Genomic DNA, 18,160 nt, shown 5'->3' with positions numbered 1-18,160 from the left:
TCTGTAAGCATTTTTAAAGGGCCCGTTACTGACGTACCTGGGCACTGGACTTTTAGGCCTAGCTGACTGGAAACTGTGAGTGTTCTAACACATCTGGGAAGTCAGGAGGGGAATTACTTCCACTGCTTACACCGACAAAATCCAATCTCTCTCTCCTTGTACAAAGCAGATGCATGTGAACCATGCTCAAGGTTACCTGGGGTAGCTGGGGTCGCCTCTCCTGAATGCTGTACTTTACCCAGGCCATCACTGCATTGAACACCTGCTCCTCACTGCGAACATTCAACTCATCACTGGATATGATATCTATGAGCTGATTGGCTGGAAGAAGCATGAACTCCTCACTCTCCATCACCTGTTCAAAAAGATGGTGATAAAGAAAAAGGTAAGGACAGTGTTTCAAAGCACTCACTGCTTCTGGACTCTACCTCAAGGTTAAAGGAGAAATCTTTTCCTTTAGATAGGATCCAAGTGGTCCAGCAAGGTCCTGAGCACTTTCCACTTCCATTGACATCAGTGGAAGTGAAGGATCTGCAGTGCTTCACAAAATTGGACCCCAACAGTGCAGTTCAGATAACTTTTAGATGGCAATGCAAATGAATGGGGAATATAAAAGTTCTGTAAAGTGGTAAGTCACAGAATGCACTAATCTAGTTTCAAATTCAGGAATAGCAAAGCCCTCGTTTAAAGCCAGCCTCTGCATTTGCCATGTGGAATACATAAAACAGAAAGAAAAATGTTCTGCAACTGATAAATATTTGAGAGAAAAGCGGCATCAAAATAAAGACATTTTATTTGTAATGTAATAACAAATCCAAACCAGAACCGAAGGTAAAAGAATCTCAAAGACAAATTACCAGAGCCATTGTAGATATGTAGGAAAAATCTTCCTGATGTTGATTTGTAGCAGAATGGAAAGTGTCTCAGGACAGCAGATGGACTCATATGATCCTAACTCTGTCTCTTTCACTCTCTCTAAATATATACACAGAGTGATAGAGTGCAAATGCACTTAAGAGGGAATCAGAGCCTCTGAAAAACCCCAAGGACTGATCTCCTATGAAATATAAGCCACTGACAACCTGCAAACATGTTAATAATTTCTTGTGTACCCAAGATAAGAAACAAGTTTCTCTGAAGACTTTAGCCACTATTAGAAGACCGAGGAGATTCTTCTCCTTCCTATGCTCAGCCCAAATGATAGCACAGTGATAATGCACTACACAGCCATGCTGCACACATTCCTGGGTGGCTATGGAGCTAAGACACACTGAATATCATGCTCAGGCACTCAGATAGCAGGACAACGGGAGAGGTATAACAACCTAAATAAAACACACGTATGGACATGGCATAACTGCTGACAGCCAACCCATCTTCCACACAAGTGTGCCCAGTTTCTACCATGGCACCTGGGAGGGAGGTTCAGCAACATGAAGTGCTTGAACATTGGCCTTCCACAGTAAGTAATGTGCATGCAAGTGCTCAGCTTCCTGGCTGTAAGATTTTAAGCATAACAAAAATAAATTCTCTTGGCAAAGATTTCTACTCTTCTAGTGATCAGCTGCATGTTCCATTTAGTTACTTGAAGAACTGATTTGAAATATTGTGTGTGTATTAGAAAAATATCCAAGATGCTCACAACAGCACATGTTGCTAAACGGGACTCAGCAGGCAGCGAAGGTCACAGTTATCCGACTAGCTTCCAATGGTCATAGGAGAAGCTGAGATAAAGTTGGTCAACAAACTACCTTGCCCCTACAGTTCCACTGCTGGGGAAGGAGGTAGAAACTGGGCTGCCAGCATGTCTGTCGAGTCTGCCTCCCAACCCTGCAAACGGTAGCTTGTGCCTAAGGCTGGCCGACTAGCTTCCAATGGTCATAGGAGAAGCTGAGATAAAGTTGGTCAACAAACTACCTTGCCCCTACAGTTCCACTGCTGGGGAAGGAGGTAGAAACTGGGCTGCCAGCATGTCTGTCGAGTCTGCCTCCCAACCCTGCAAACGGTAGCTTGTGCCTAAGGCTGGCCCTGACAGTTGCAAAGTGTCAGTCTGAAAAGTAGCAGAGCACTACAGGGACAAAATCCTGTGACACTCCAATTTATTTCATAATGGGAGGTCTTTTAAGACTCTGAAAGTAATGCTAGCGCTTCTGCCACCTGAGTTGCTACCTCCATGTAACTTGCTAGCATACATAATTTAACAATCACATCATTTAAAAATCTCTAAACAGCACCTTTGTCCCAATTTTCCAGATAATTATCTGGCTAAAATTAATAGACTATTTGACTGCTTCCTTATTGAAAGCTTATAGCATTACACAAGATCTTGAATGGGCTACACTACTGTTGTCATGCTGATTATAAACAGGAGAATTTATCTTACAGTATTGGCTGCGATTATTTGATTTATATACCAGACAACATGATTCATCCTCACAGAACAAATGTCTGAAAATAGAATATATGGTAAAAGTTTTGCCTACTGACACAAAAAAGTATGAGCTGTCCATCATACAAATGATTTTTTCCCCCTTTGCATAGATGTCAGGAACAGAACAAAAAAAAATTATGCCAGAACAAACCTTCACAGAATAAAGTTGTTAATAGATTCATTTCACATTATTTGCATGAGATTCACTAGGACAGATTTAACTGAGAGGAATGAGAACTTGGAGAACTACTTTACCAAGGAATTAATGATGTATTGCAGCAACATACATAAAAATAAACAGAACTAGAAAGTTAGCACAGTAGAGTAAATGGACTAATCCAAAGACTGTGTGCAAAGTAGTTGACTGGCTTTGCCCAGTTGCCTAGTCCTCTACATCGCCAGGCAGGAGAGTCCATCTTTTGTTTCATTCTGTCAGGTTGACAGAAGTATGTACATGCAGTCCCTCTGGAGGAAGGAATGCTTTGCATTGCTTATCAGTCTCCATTTTGGCTTATTAAATAGCCAGGTAACTGGGTTCCACACAGGATTCTGGTCCATTCTTCAGGTGGAAAGAAGATGGCTGCAAGGATGGTGGCACCAATAAGATGGGGAAAGAGATGGAGGAGAGAGGATGAAAAAATAGGGAGTTCTTTTTAGGGCTCTGATAAGGACATGGATATAGAGGCATAAAAACAATAGCATCTGCTCCTTCCAAGTTAATATGAACTGTTCTGAGTAAAGAAAAAAATACTGTTGTAATCACGGCAGCAGCTTTCTAAAGGCCACACTTCAGTTTAGTAATTTATACACTAATATATTTGAAGGGGAAGCTTTTCTTTTTTTTTGGCAGCCAAAGCTTTTGTGTGGCATGTAATCTGATGTGGGTAGGAAGAAAGACAGGAAGCTGGCTGCAGTGGGAACATAAAGGAAGAAATGGACTCCTTGCCATTGGGACCTAACACTTTCAGATTCTAGCTGTATGTATCAATGCTTGAATATTTCAGTACAAAAATACTGGACTGTAAAAAGTTATTTAGAGGCTTGTAGTCATGCCCTACTCATGTAATGGTGGAAAGAACACAGCTCTAATAATTGAAAACAGCAAGCACTGAAAATAAACAACTGGCTGATTACCGTCCCTCCCCAAGAAAACAGCAGAATTAATGCAGTACAGAGAAAATGTGGAGTGGCATGGCAAGCTTGAAGCCTGGGCCTGAAAAATTCACTCATCTATGGCAAATCATTAAGTTCTACAGAATTTAGATTCATAAAAAAACCCCTCAGCTTCTAGCCCTCATGTCTGAGAAGCCTTCCAAATACATCTGGGCGTAAATCAATGCAGTGTGTCTTCAGTCAGCTGTGGAGCAGTCTTCAATGTGTCTGAAACAGTCAAGCTCAAGCCTGTCTGCCCCTGCTCATAACTGACTAAGTGGCACCAGACTGAAATGAACACAACTCCAATCAGTTTCACACAGGCTCTTCAGAAAAACCTGTGGGTCACAACCAATCTGTCAATTACATACTGCTGCATTGAGAAAGCTGTATGTAGAAGAGAAGGCACTGAAGTTATTCACAAGTGAAGGGGATCCAAAAATTGGTAGCGAGGAAATAGAGTAGGAGTAACTCCTTTCAAGCCTCCTGGCTGCTGTGAGGGGTAAAATGGTGTAGGTTCTGGAGGAGGTAAGAGAGATATAATGCTCCTTCTCCACCAGGGGAGTACAACTTCAAGTTCAGAAAACACTTTCTTGTCAGAGGCTGACACAAAATATATAGCCCCCAAACCACCAAACAGTGATCAGGAAAAGCATCCTGATAAAAAACACAGCCCTATTACTCCCAAAAGAGAATGTGAGAAGGGGCTATGCTTCTCACCAGAGCTCTGCCCATGGGATTCCTTGGTGGGACCCCACCGTCTTCTGTCATATCTATTTCTGGCTAGTAGGACTAGTCCTTCACTGAGCTGATGTCTGGTAAGTCTTTCACATCCGCTAGAAATAACTGAAAAAGTAAAAAACCTGGCTTGGGTTTAAAAAGGTCACCTCTGCAGATACACATTTGAATTACTTTCAAACAACTGTTGCTCAATGACAGATGTGAAACACAGTTTCTGATTAGGAAAGGGAGTTGAAAGCTCCTCTGAGGCCTCTGCAGTTTTTCCCACAGCTTCCCCAGTTCTCTCCGATCCCTTTATTAAAACTCTATATTTAGTTTTTGAAGTGTGTGTGTGTGTGTGTGTGTGTGTGTGTGTGTGTGTGTGTGTGTGTGTGTGTGTGTGTGTGTGTGTGTGTGTGTGTGTGTGTGTGTTTTAAACTATTCAGCACCTCAAACACTTCCGAAAGGAGAGTGGAATGTCACAAACTATTGTTCAGGAACAGAGCTTCAGATGCAACCCATACACATTGCCACTTACCATTGAGCTTTCAGCAGTCACTGTTTATAACATGTGTAGTATTCACATCAGAACATTAAGTTGAGAAAGAACTAGTATGTAAAATAGAATAGTTATCATGCAACTTAGTACTAGTGCTGCAGGTACATCCTCTCTCTCTTACTACGCTAGTCAATACTGACCAGGAACAAGAGACATTGCAGGTGGAAGGGCAGGATCTGTAAGGAGGCACTAAACAAGAAATGCCCAGAACACACAACCTGCAGCTTACCTCCTGAAAGTTATGTTGTGTGAACTTGTCGGCAATCCTCAGCAGCTCACGGCAAGAGTGAGTGTCAGCAAAAGCCCGGATACCCAGGCAGTTGGAAGGGTCCAGTTGTCTCTTTAGGAACTCACAGCAGGCTTCCTGGATCTCAGCCAACTGGAGTAGGCAAGCAGCTGGCAGTAAGGTCTGGACATTGCCCTCTTCCACTGTGATCTGGGAAGTGTATGCAAAGTCAATGAGCAGTTCCATGGCCCTTTCATCGATGTCTCGAATCACTACCTCTGTCTGCCGACTTTCTGCCAGTTCCCCAGTGAACATGGCTCGGAAATAAGGACTGCAGGCTGAAAGTATCACCCGGTGTGCATAGATCTTTTTGGCACCCACGACTAGTACCACATCACACAACTCCCGGTGCTTCCGCAGAAGATTGATAACCTCTAAGGTTTGTCGAGGGTGCTTGTCTGAGATGTAGGGCATGCGAGCAGGTTGTGGTACCCCCTCTGGAAGTTTGTTGGGATCTCCAAGGGTGCAACGGCTCGTCACATCCATTCCGGTCTCTCCTGGTCGAGTACTGGTACACCTGCAAAGGAGCAAGCCATGAAACAGGATTATCATTGACTCATCTCTCACCAAATGTCATTGGTGGCTCTGTGTCCATCACTGTCTGGTCTGAGCTGGGCACAGAAATAGAACCACTTCCAGCTTCTTTGGCCACCTATAGAAATAAGCACTTCTGATCAAATAACGAAAAAAAAAAATCAGTCTAAATCAAAGCATCCCAGTGAGTTAACAAAAACCAGCTCATGTTTACATCTATTTTATAGACTTTTCTGGTACTCATCACTGTAGTATCTGAGCATGTCTTACACATTTAATTGAAGCTCAGAATAGCTCTGTGAGGTAGGGAAGTAATACCCCCATTTTACAGGCAGTGAATTAAGGAATAAAAGAGTGACTTGCCCAAGGTCACACAAGAAGTCTGACACAGAGCTGGAACTAAATCCCAGATCTCCAGAGTCCCAGTCAAATTCCTTAACTACAAGATCAACTTTCTTCTCTTTTTCAAGCTTCCTCTACATAGATTTTTATATCACCCATCACTGTGGTATCTGAGCACATGGCAGCCCTGTAGACTTTCATAAAGGAAGACAGTTGGCTAGTATTATGGTTATGTCCCAGCTTCCTGGTGCAGCCACTAATTTATTTCTCTCTCTGATTTTTGTACCTGGACTCTTCAGACACAATACACACTCTGGTGTTTCTGTGGGTTCCAAGAGGTTGTTAACTTCTCCTAGGAATGGCATACTAAGGACTGCAATCAGTGTGATTGGATCCTAAATAGTAAAAACATTTTCAACAATACTTAAAAAAATCAACTCTCCCCGAAAGGAAGAAAATAAAGTCAAGATGGAAACCTTAGAAACTAGAAACTATTCAGCAAGATATATAAACAATAATATGTTTTACAGAGATTGGGGAGGCAGAGGACTGCCCTGGTATTTCACCAATGTCACTGTCATTAGCTAAGGTGTAAAAAGTTTTCAGCCACTGCTGAAATTACTTTAGCTCTTTGTTGTCCTCCACTAGGTTTTTAGGCCACAACTACCTTTCCCATACACCCTCTTGCCCCTGGATGGGCATCAGCCACATGGTGTCTTAGGAGTAAGGCCACTGCTTTATACTATCATCACCAGCCACACGAGCCCTCCAAAACAAAGGGGTAGAAACTGCACTGTATCCCACCCACACTGGCTATAAATAGGGAGAACACAGTTGCAAAAAAGGCTAACATAATTCTGTGGTGTATTAATGTGTGTTGTATGTCAGACGTGGGCAGTAATTTTCCTGCTCTACTCAGCAGTGGTGAGGGGTCAGCTGGAGTACTATCTCCAGTCCTGGGAACCACACTGTAAGAAAGCTGTGGACAAATCACAGAAAGTCCAGAGAGAAACAAAATGATAAAAGTTAAGAAAACTAACCTGCGAGGAATGTGTTTAGTCTTGAGAAAAGACTGAGGAGGGACCTAATAACAGTCTTCAAATACGGTAAGGGCTGTTATAGAGAGGATGGTGATCAATTGTTCTCCATGTCCACTGGAGGTTAATCTACAGCAGGGAGATTTAGGGTAGATATTAGGAAAAACTTTCTAACTGTAAGGATAGCTAAGCACTGGACTAGGCTTACAAGGAAGGTTGTGAAATCCCCATCATTGGAGTTTTTTAAGAACAGACTGGATAAACATCTGTCAGGGATGGTCTAGTTATATTTGATCCTGCCTCAGTACAGGCACTGTACTTGTTAACCTCTCAAGTTCCCTTCCAGCCATACAATTCTATAATTCTATGCTGCTCACAACCACTAGTAGCAAAACATTCTCACTCAATCTGCACTAAGAGTTACAAGGAAATTTAGCCTCACTTTGCAACTACAAGGTACATTTTGCTGCATGCTTGAAGGAAGAACTAAAAATAGGTCATATCTTTTTCTCTCATTATGATGTCAAACGCACTTTCTAACCACAAAGAAGTTGTTCCATTCATGACATTTCAAATTGCATCTTAAACTGTTTTCCCTCTTTCTCCACACTTCCTTCCCAATCGTCATATTCAGATGTTTCAGACCATTACCTTTCCCTCATATCTTGGTTATAAAGGTTCAGCTGGGTCTCTCCTCTAGGTTTTGCTGGTTACTCCTATTCAGTCTCTGTACACTTCAAATAGCTTGGTTGGTTTCTCCTCAACTCTATCCTTTTAATATGCTCATTGTTATCCCTTCATAACACCTCTGACAAATCCTTTTGGTTTTAAACTCTCTCTACCTTCCTGCACTTTTCTAGCTCATTTCACCAGGTGGGGCTTTCTTAACATTTTCAAAGACATGCCCTGTTTTCAGAAAGGTAATTTCACATACAATGTTGGGAAACTCTCCAGTGTGGATTATGTAAATTAATCTCAGAAATATCCCCATGCAAACCCTAGAAAACTTGGTTATACATTCATGTATTTGCCTTACCAGTTTCGTTTAATAGTTTTTAGTAAATCAGGCCAGAGGATAGGTACTTTATCCTTCTATCAGGAGATGGAGAGGGACTCAAAATAATTTGTGACAAAATCCTCCTGTAGGAGATCTAGTGCTAGCTAGGCAAACAAGTTAGATTGCATTATGCACCACCATTTTTAAGAGGCATCAAGCCTTCTCTGAAAAAGAGAGAGCATGAGTAAAATGTGTACCATCAAGACCACTTTGGATAGTGTTGCTTGACCAAGCTTGCAGCCATAGCATTTTTGAGCAAGGTAGATGCTGCGATCAATTGCAAAGTGACCCTGATGAACTTATAGATCCTATCACAGAAAAGTGTGGGATATTTCTATTAGGGGAGCCATTTTCTGAAAAATGAGATGCTCCTTGTTATGCCTGAAGATGAACTTTTGAAGACACATGTGGGCTTCCCAACTACATAAGCCCCCTGAAATGTGGTCCTGGAGCAGCTCTCCTAAACCCTTTTGAGAGCTGTATCTGCTTCCATTCTACAGAGTCATGGCAAAGGCTACTCCCCTACAAGTAGGATGGTTTGCTTAGCCAGTTCCATTATCTGGAAGTCTTAAGCCATTTCTACACTACTGTTTATGTCGGCAAAACTTATGTCACTCAGGGATGTGAAAAAACACACCCCTGAGCAACATAAGTTTTGCTAGCGTAAGTGGCAGTATGCACAGCGCTATGTCGGTGGGAGAGCTTCTCCTGCCGACATAGCTACTGCTGCTCATAGGAGGTGGATTAATTATGTTGACAGGAGAGCTCTCTCCCGTCGGCATAGAGTGGCTAAATACAAGATCTTACAGCGGCTCAGCTGCATTGGTACAGCTATGCTGCTGTAAGGTCTCTAGTGTAGACATAGTATTCGTTGATTTTGAGAGTTGGGAAGAGAACCAGGCGAAAACTATGAGTGTCCTCTAGATCAGTGGTTTTCAAACTTTTTTTTTGGCAATCCGGTTGAAAATTGTTTATGCCCGCAACCCAACAGAGCTGGGGATGAGGGGCTTGGGGTGTGGGAGGGGGCTCAGGGCTGAGGCAGACAGTTAGGGTGTGGGGGTGAGGGCTGCGGGGTGGGGCCAGGAATGAGGGATTTAGGGTGTGGGTGGGGCTCTGGGCTGGGGTGCAGTAGGGGGTCAGGGAACTGGGCTGGAGGTGTGGGCTCGGGGGTGCAGGAAGGGCTCTGGGCTTGGAGGGGCTTAGGGCTGGGGCAGGGGATTGGGGCACATGGTTGGGGAACGGACGTACCTCCGGCGGCTCTGGGTCAGCAGTGCAGCTGTAGTGCAGAGGCAGGCTTCTCGCCTCTCCTGGCACTGCGGAATGCACTGCGCCCTGGAAATGGCCAGTAGGTCTGGCTCCTAGGTGGAGCCGCGCCAGTGGCTTCATGCAGCTCTTGCCCGCAGGCACCCTCCGAAGCTCCCACTGGCTGGGAACTGACCAATGGGAGTGTGGAGCCAGTGCTCGGGGTGGTGACAACATGCAGAGCCCCGTGGCCCCCTGCCCACGAGCCGGACCTGCTGCTGGCCACTTCCAGGTAGGAACTACTAGTTTTACTACTAGTTTTTACTGGCCGGCTGCCAAGGTCCCTGGATCCCTGCCAAGTACTGGGTCACGACATGAACTTCGAAAACCACTGTTCTAGACTGAGTAAAGCTCCCTATGAAATCTTAGGCTTGTGGGCGTTTTATCCAGCTAAGGCTATATTTTAAGTTAGTTGAATTTGTGTGGTAAAAAACCTTAGCCTTTTTGCCTCTAGTTGGGGAGAATGAAATCTCCTCCCTTCCACTAGACTGAAGTTGGTTTTAAACTGAATAGCTGAAAATTGGCTTGTTAATGAGAAGAATTCTATTCTATTCAGGTTCTTACACCATGCCCATCATCTTGGTATTCTAGTACCTACAAGGTATCTGGTATATTTCCTAAAGGAAAGAGCGTTACTTAATGATTAAAGCAAACGGAACAGATGTAAAAAGAACGAGTACTTGTGGCACCTTAGAGACTAAGGCCATGTCTACATCTGAAATTTTGCAGCGCTGGTTGTTACAGCTGTATTAGTACAGCTGTATAGGGCCAGCGCTGCAGAGTGGCCACACTTACAGCAACCAGCGCTGCAAGTGGTGTTAGATGTGGCCACACTGCAGCGCTGTTGGGCGGCTTCAAGGGGGGTTCGGGGAATGCGAGAGCAAACCGGGAAAGGAGACCAGCTTCCCCGCGGTTTGCTCTCGCGTTCCCCGAACCACCCTGCAAACCGCAGGGAAGGAGACCTGCTTGTTCGGGGAACGCGAGAGCAAACCGCGGCGAAGCTGGTCTCCTTTCCCGGTTTGCTCTCTCGTTCCCCGAACCCCCGAACAAGCAGGTCTCCTTCCCTGCGGTTTGCAGGGTGGTTTGGGGAACGCGAGAGCAAACCGCGGCGAAGCTGGTCTCCTTTCCCGGTTTGCTCTCGCGTTCCCTGAACCACCCTGCAAACCGCAGGGAAGGAGACCTGCTTGCTCGGGGGTTCGGGGAACGAGAGAGCAAGCTGGGGAAGGAGACCTGCTTCGCCGCGGTTTGCTCTCGCGTTCCCCGAACCACCCTGCAAACCGCAGGGAAGGAGACCTGCTTGCTCGGGGGTTCGGGGAACGAGAGAGCAAACCGGGAAAGGAGACCAGCTTCGCCGCGGTTTGCTCTCGCGTTCCCCGAACCACCCTGCAAACCGCAGGGAAGGAGACCTGCTTGCTCGGGGGTTCGGGGAACGAGAGAGCAAGCTGGGGAAGGAGACCACTTCACCGCGGTTTGCTCTCGCATTCCCCGAACCACCCTGCAAACCGCAGGGAAGGAGACCTGCTTGCTCGGGGTTCGGGGAATGCGAGAGCAAACCGGGGAAGGAGACCAGCTTCGCCGCGGTTTGCTCTCGCGTTCCCGGAACCACCCAGCAAACCTCAGGGAAGGAGACCTGCTTGCTCGGGGTTCGGGAACACGAGAGCAAGCTGGGGAAGGAGACCAGTTTGATTACCAGAGGCTTCCTCAGGTATGCTGGGATACCTGCTTATTCCACGGAGGTCAAGAAAAGCGCTGGTAAGTGTCTATACCTTATTACCAGCGCTGGATCACCAGCGCTGGATCCTCTACACCCAAGACAAAACGGGAGTACGGCCAGCGCTGCAAACAGGGAGTTGCAGCGCTGGTGGTGCCCTGCAGATGTGTACACCTCCTAAGTTGCAGCGCTGTAACTCCCTCACCAGCGCTGCAACTTTCTGATGTAGACAAGCCCTAACAAATTTATTTGGGCATAAGCTTTCGTCGTCTAAAACTCACTTCATCGGATGCATGCAGTGGAAAATACAGTAGGAAGATATATATACACACACAGAAAACATGAAAAAATGGGTGTTGCCACATCAACTATAACAAGGCTAATCAATTAATGGGCTATTACCAGCAGGAGAAAAAAAACTTTTGTAGTGATAATCAGGATGACCCATTTTCAACAGCTGACAAGAAGGTGTGAGTAACAACAGAGGAAAAATTAGCATGGGGAAATAGTTTTTACTTTGTGTAATGACTCATCCACTCCCAGTCTTTATTAAAGCCTAATTTAATGGTGTCCAGTTTGAAAATTAATTCTACGGTATGGCAACACCCGTGTTTTCATGTTCTCTGTGTATATATATCTTCCTACTGTATTTTCCATTGCATATATCTGATGAAGTGGGTTTTAGCCTATGAAAGCTTATTACCAATAAATTTGTTAGTATCTAAGGTGCCACAAGTACTCCTCGTTCTTTTTGCTGATACAGACTAACACAACTACCACTCTGAAAGCTGAACAGATGTAAGGAAATTTAAAGTCAACACTCCAATTCGTCCATAACTTATCTCTGAATCAGGGGTCGGCAATCTTTCAGAAGTGAAGTGCCGAGTCTTCATTTATTCACTCTAATTTAAGGATTCGTGTGCCGGTAATACATTTTAACGTTTTTAGAAGGTCTCTCTCTATAAGTCTATAAACTATTGTTGTATGTAAAGTAAATAAGTTTTTAAAAATGTTTAAGAAGCTTCATTTAAAGTTAAATTAAAATGCAGATCTTATCAGTTTAGTGCAGTGGTTCTTAACCTGGGGTGCATGCACCACCTGGGGCAGGGCCAGTAGAAGGATATTTTGCACCCTAGGCGAAACTTCCACCTTGCGCCTCCCCCCCCCCCCCGCACATCGGTTCATTGACGGGCAAATCCCAACGAGCCTTTATAGACCCCCAGAGCCAGCCTGCCCAGGGGCCAGCCATGCCTAGGGGCTGCTCTCCAGACCACGAGCCCATTCCACCCCGGTGGCCCCCACCCCGAGTCCACTCACTGGCTTTGACGGGCTTGGGCCGCTGCAGCAGCTTGGCAGAGAGGTGCCACCTTCTGGAGGCACTGGAGAGCCAGAGCATTCCTCTTGCGGCAGCAGCGAGCCCCAGCCATGGAGGAGTCGGCACGGTGCAGGGGGGCAGCAGCCCTGCAAAGGTGGCGGCGCCACTAGCAGGGAGCAGTCATGCCCCACCCACCCCTCCTGCCCAGGCTGCAGCCCGGCACCCCCCCCGGGGGCTCCTGCAGGCTGCAATAGATGTATGCAGGCACCAGTCCCCATGTGCCCCCCGGCTCCCCCCTCACCTAGGGTTACCATATTTCAACAATAAAAAAAGAGGGGGAAGCCCTGCCCTAGCCCAGCCCCCATCCACTCCCTCCCACTTCCCACCCCGACTGCCCCCGTCAGAACCCTCAACCCCTCCTCCACACCCCCGCCCCCAGATAGACTCCAGGAGACTCCCATGCCCCATCCAACCACTCTCTGCCCCCTGACAGGACCCCCAAAACTCTCGACCCATCCAACCCTCCCCCTGCTCCCTGGGACTCCCTTACCATGCCCATGCTGGCCAGATGCTGGCTCCATGTGGAGGCAAAACTTCTCAGAGTGCTGAGGCAGCGGGACGGGGTGAGCTGCGGAAGGGGCAGCGGTGGAGGCTCACACTTCTGGGAGCCGCAGAACCTGAGTGCGATGAGGGAGGAGCCAAGGGACGCGCCTGCCTGGGCTGCGGCCCAGTGGCCCTCTCAGGGGGCTCCTGAAGAGAATACATGCGGGTGGCAGTCCCTGTGCGCACCCAGCTCTCCCTCACTGCGCTTGGGCTCTGTGGCTCCCGGGAGTGTGAGCCGCCGCTGCCATTCCTCCTGCAGCAGGCTCAGGGCCCCGCGCCCCTGCGGCTCACACTCCTGGGAGCTGCAGAACCCGAGTGCGGTGAGGGGGAAGCTGGGGGGCATGCCTGCTGCTGGTCAGGGGTTCCGGCCACTGGCCCCACTCAGCCTCCTGCTGGCCTGGAGTTCCGTTCACGCAGCCGGTAGCGGGCAGAATGGGGCTGGTGGCCAGAACCCCGGCTGGCAGCCGCGTGCCAGGCAAAATATGCTCACGTGCCACGTTTGGCACGCGTGCTGTAGGTTGCCGACCCCTGCTCTGGATAGTGCTGGAGATCAGTGGACTTGGGAATTTTCACATTGGATCAGACCAGATGCTTGATGCTATGTACTGTGGGTTGCTGCTACACAGGGGGTACGTCCAGACTACCCGCTGTATCAGCGGGTAGCAATCGAGCCCCGTCGACTCTGGAATTCCACTGGAGCGAGTGGCGGTAGCGGAGTCGACGGGGGAGTCGTGGCTGTTGATCCCGCGCCTTGAGGACGGGAGGTAAGTCGGAATAATATACGTCGACTTCAGCTACGGTATTCCCGTAGCTGATGTTGTGTATCTTACATCAACACCCCCGCCTCCCAGTGTAGACCAGGCCAGAGGCACAGAAGAGTGAATTAAAAGGACCCAGCTGATGGCATATGTCTGAACCAGGCTAATAATTTAACTGCATAATGTGTGTATTATGCATAAATATATGCAGAGAATGAAATGATGACTCAGTGGCTAGAAGTGTGAAAGACAGAAGGTAGCACTTGATTCTCACATGCTAGGCTGGCTTCCTTCCCCCACACAAAGGGCTGAGAGATGCTCCTGGGAGACTGAAGAGGAAATAAAAAACTGAGTCGTCCTTGTGGCACCTTAGAGACTAACAAATTTATCTGGGCATAAGCTTTCATGGGCTACAACTCAAGCAACCCCCATCCTATCATGTATTTATACCTGCTCCTGCATTTTTCACTTCATACATCTGATACATACATTTCTAGCCTATGAAAGCTTATGCCCAGATAAATTTGTTAGTCTCTAAGGCCTAGCATTTGAGAATCAAGTGCTGCCTTCTGTCTTTCACACTTCTAAGCCACTGAGTCATCATTTCATTCCCTGCACATATTTATGCATAATGCACACATTATGCAGTTAAATTATTAGCCTGGTTTAGACATATGCCATCAGCTGGGTCCTTTTAATTCATTCTTCTGTGCCTCTGGCCTGGTCTACACTGGGGGGCAGGGGTGTCTTTTTTTTTTTTTTCGCTGATACAGACTAACATGGCTACCACTGAAACCTGAAGAGGAACTGTGTATGAAAGGATCAAAGATTCACACTCAACTATACAGATATTCACGGATTAGCTTCCATCAGTGTGCAGGGCTGGGGAAATCAGCAAATATAATGGGATTAAGGAAGAGCTGACAAGATCACTTTATAGCATACAATGCTGAAAAGTAAAATAGGAATACAGCCAGCCTGCAAGTCAGCTAAATAAATGGGCTGTTTTATCTCCTCACTGTATTTGGCTATGCTGGCTCCCAGAGCTTTATTCATTGTCACAAGCATTTATTAGGCTGATGTCTACACTTGGGGAGTTTTTGCACTGCCAATTTCACCTGTGATTAGGGAACTGGTGAAAGAAAAGCCTGCTGTTTTGTGTACTCACTTGCTTCCACAGGCATCAGATAGTGTTTACATTTGCAGCATTTCCATCACCAATGAGCAGTGCACTTAGGGCAGCTATCCCACAGTGCAGCTCTCTCCATTTTGACCATAGCTCTGGAGGTGGCAGGGGGAGCTCAGGGTCCAAACGGGAGCTCCTTTGCTCTGTGGAGCAGCCATGGTCACTTGGCCAGATGAGCATTTGCCAATAAAACAGGAAAGGGAGTTTCAAAGTTCCCGGGTGCTTTACAGGGGGGTGGGGGGGACGTCTGTTTACCTGGCATCAGAGCAGCAGAGCCTCTGGCCAGAGTGGTCACTCTAGGCTATCCTTCGGAGGCTAAATGCTGTTTACACAGGAAGAACTTGTCTTCACTTGCACATCACCACAAAAGGATCAGCAGTAACAACTACACACTTCTCGTGGAGGTGGTTTTCTGTTTGTGGTGAAACTTCTGAGTTTCACCGCAAAAAGTCATTGGCAAGTGTAGACGCTCCCATGGTTTTTGAGCAAAAAAGGGACTTTTTTCACTTTAAATGGCAAGTGTACACATGCCCTTAGGCATAGAATATTAGGGTTAGAAGAGACTTCAGGATGTCATCTAGTTCAACCCCCTGCTCAAAGCAGGATCAACCCCAACTAAATCATCCCAGCCAGAGCTTTGTCAAGTCAGGCCTTAAAAACCTCTTAAGGATGGAGATGCCACCACCTCCCTAGATAACCCATTCCAGTGCTTCACCACCCTCCCAGTGAAATAGTGTTTCCTAATATCCAACCTAGATCTCCCCCACTGCAACTTGAGACCGTTGCATCTTGTTCTGTCATCTGTTACCACTGAGAACATCCGAGCTGCATCCCCTTGGGATCCCCCCTTCAGGTAGATGAAGGATACTATCAAATCCCCCCACACTCTTCTGCAGACTAAATAACCCCAGTTCCCTCAGCCTCTCCTCCTAAGTCATGTGCCCCAGCCCTCTAATCATTTTTGTTGTCCTTCACTAGTCTCTCTCCAATTTGTCCACATCCCTTCTGTAGTGGGGGGACTAAAGCTGGACACAATACTCCAGATGTGGCCTCATCAGTGCTGAATAGAGGGAAATAACCACTTCCCTCAATCTGCTGGCAATGCTCCTACTAATACAGCCCAATATACTGTTGGCCTTCTTGGCAACAAGGGCACACTGCTGACTCATATCCAGCTTCTCGTCCACTGTAATGCCCAGGTCCTTTTCTGCAGAACTGCTGCTTAGCCGGTTTCCAGCCTGTAGAGGTGAATGGGATTCTTCCATCCTAAGTGCAAAACTCTGCACTTGTCCCTGTTGAACCTCATCGGATTTCTTTTGGCCCAATCTTCCAATTTGTCTAGGTCACTCTGAACCCTATCCCTACCCTCCAGCATATCTACCTCTCCCCCCAGCTTAGTGTCATCTGCGAACTTGCCGAGGGTGCAATCCATCCCATTATCCAGATGATTAATAAAGTAGTTGAACAAAACCAGCTCCAGGACCGACCCCTGGGGCACTCCGCTTGATATCGGCTGCCAACTAGACATTGAGCCGTTGATTACTACCCGTTGAGCCCGATAAGCTAGCCAGCTTTCTAGCCACCTTACAGTCCATTAATCCAATCCCTACTTCATTAACTTGCTGGCAAGAATACTGTGGGAGATCGTATCAAAAGCTTTGCTAAAGTCAAGATATATCACATCCACCGCTTTCCCCATATCCACAGAGCCAGTTATCTCATCACAGAAGGCAATCAGGATGGCCAGGCATGACCTGCCCTTGATGAATCCATGTCGACTGTTCCTGATCACCTTCTTCTCCTCCGAGTGCTTCAAAATGGATTCCTTGAGGACCTACTCCATGATTTTGCCAGGGACTGAAGTGAGGCTGACCAGTCTGTAGTTCCCCAGGTTCTCTTTCTTCCCTTTTTTTAAATATGGGCACTCTATTTGCCTTTTTCCAATCTTCCAGGACCAATCCCAGTCGCCATGAGTTTTCAAAGATAATGGCTCATGGCTCTACAGTCACATCAGCCAACTTCCTCAGCACCCTTGGATGCATTAGATCTGGACCCATGAACTTGTGCACATCCAGCTTTTCTAAATAGTCCTTAACCTGTTCTTTCAGCACTGAGGGCTGCTCACCTCCTCCCCATACTGTGCTGCCCAGTGCAGCTGTCTAGGAGCTGACCTTGTCTGTGAAGATCGAGGCAAACAAAGCATTGAATACTTCAGCTTTTCCCACATCATCCATCTCTATGTTGCCTCCCCATCAGTAAGGGTCCCACACTTTCCCAGACCGTCTTCTTGTTGCTAACATACCCGTAGAAACCCTTCTTGTTATCCTTCACATCCCTTGCTAGCTGCAACTCCAATTGTGCCTTGGCATTCCTGATTTCACCCCTGCATGCTCGAGCAATATTTTTATACTCCTCCCTAGTCATCTGTCCAAATTTCCACTTCTTTTAAGCTTCCTTTTTGAGTTTAAGAACATCAAAGATTTCACTGTTAAGCCAAGCTGGTTGCCTGCCATATTTGCTATTCTTTCTGCATATCGAGATGGTTCGTTCCTGTGCCCTCAATAAGGCTTCTTTAAAATAGTCAGCTCTCCTGGACTCCTTTCCCCCCTCATATTAGCCTCCCAGGGGATCCTGCCCATCAGTTTCCTAATGGAGTCTAAGTCTGCTTTTCTGAAGTCCAGGGTCCATATTTTGCTAATCTCTTTTCTTCCTTTTGTCAGGATCCTTAACTCAACCATCTCATGGTCACTGCTGCCTACGTTGCTACCCACTTCTAGTTCCTCTACTGCACCCATCCCTGCAGTATAAAAAGAACTCCTACAAGGTTCCAAACGTCTATGGCTATGTTTCTGAGTGAAATGCACACTGACACTTCAGTAATAATTTACTTTTAAGCACCTTTCAACTCTCAGCCCCTCATCCCCAACTCCACACACTCCCTAGGGTGGAAAGCAGGCAGCTGTTTAACAGCACTCTGCAACATTCATTAGGAAAAGAAGTGAAGATTACAGTATCCAACTGAAGCTGCAAGGGGACTGCATTTCCATTTGAAGAATATAAATATCAGTGTTGGAATTTGGTGTGTACACCAGGCTACAATTACTAAATCTGTCATGGAATTTTCAGAACACAAGGAACTTGATTTTATGTCTCAGCCAGAATAAGTT

The 18,160-nt window shown here is 46.6% G+C and overlaps 1 protein-coding gene across 3 annotated transcripts in view; it reads right to left on the bottom strand.

Annotated features, from left to right (window-relative positions):
- The window catches only part of KLHL20 (kelch like family member 20), a 57,506-nt gene that overhangs the window by 19,584 nt on the left and 19,762 nt on the right, over window positions 1-18,160 (bottom strand). For all 3 annotated transcript variants that reach the window (XM_030572176.1, XM_030572175.1, XM_030572177.1), the window contains 2 exons: window positions 5,092-5,665; window positions 197-355 (listed from right to left, as the gene is read on the bottom strand). In XM_030572176.1, coding sequence (XP_030428036.1) covers window positions 197-355; window positions 5,092-5,665 — 733 coding nt within the window. The remainder of the gene's footprint in view (window positions 1-196; window positions 356-5,091; window positions 5,666-18,160) is intronic.

Source organism: Gopherus evgoodei, chromosome 8 (assembly GCF_007399415.2).
Source record: "Gopherus evgoodei ecotype Sinaloan lineage chromosome 8, rGopEvg1_v1.p, whole genome shotgun sequence".
Taxonomy (NCBI): domain Eukaryota; kingdom Metazoa; phylum Chordata; order Testudines; family Testudinidae; genus Gopherus; species Gopherus evgoodei.
Note: the sequence above shows the minus strand (reverse complement) of the source record. Positions and strands in the feature narration are given on the sequence as shown.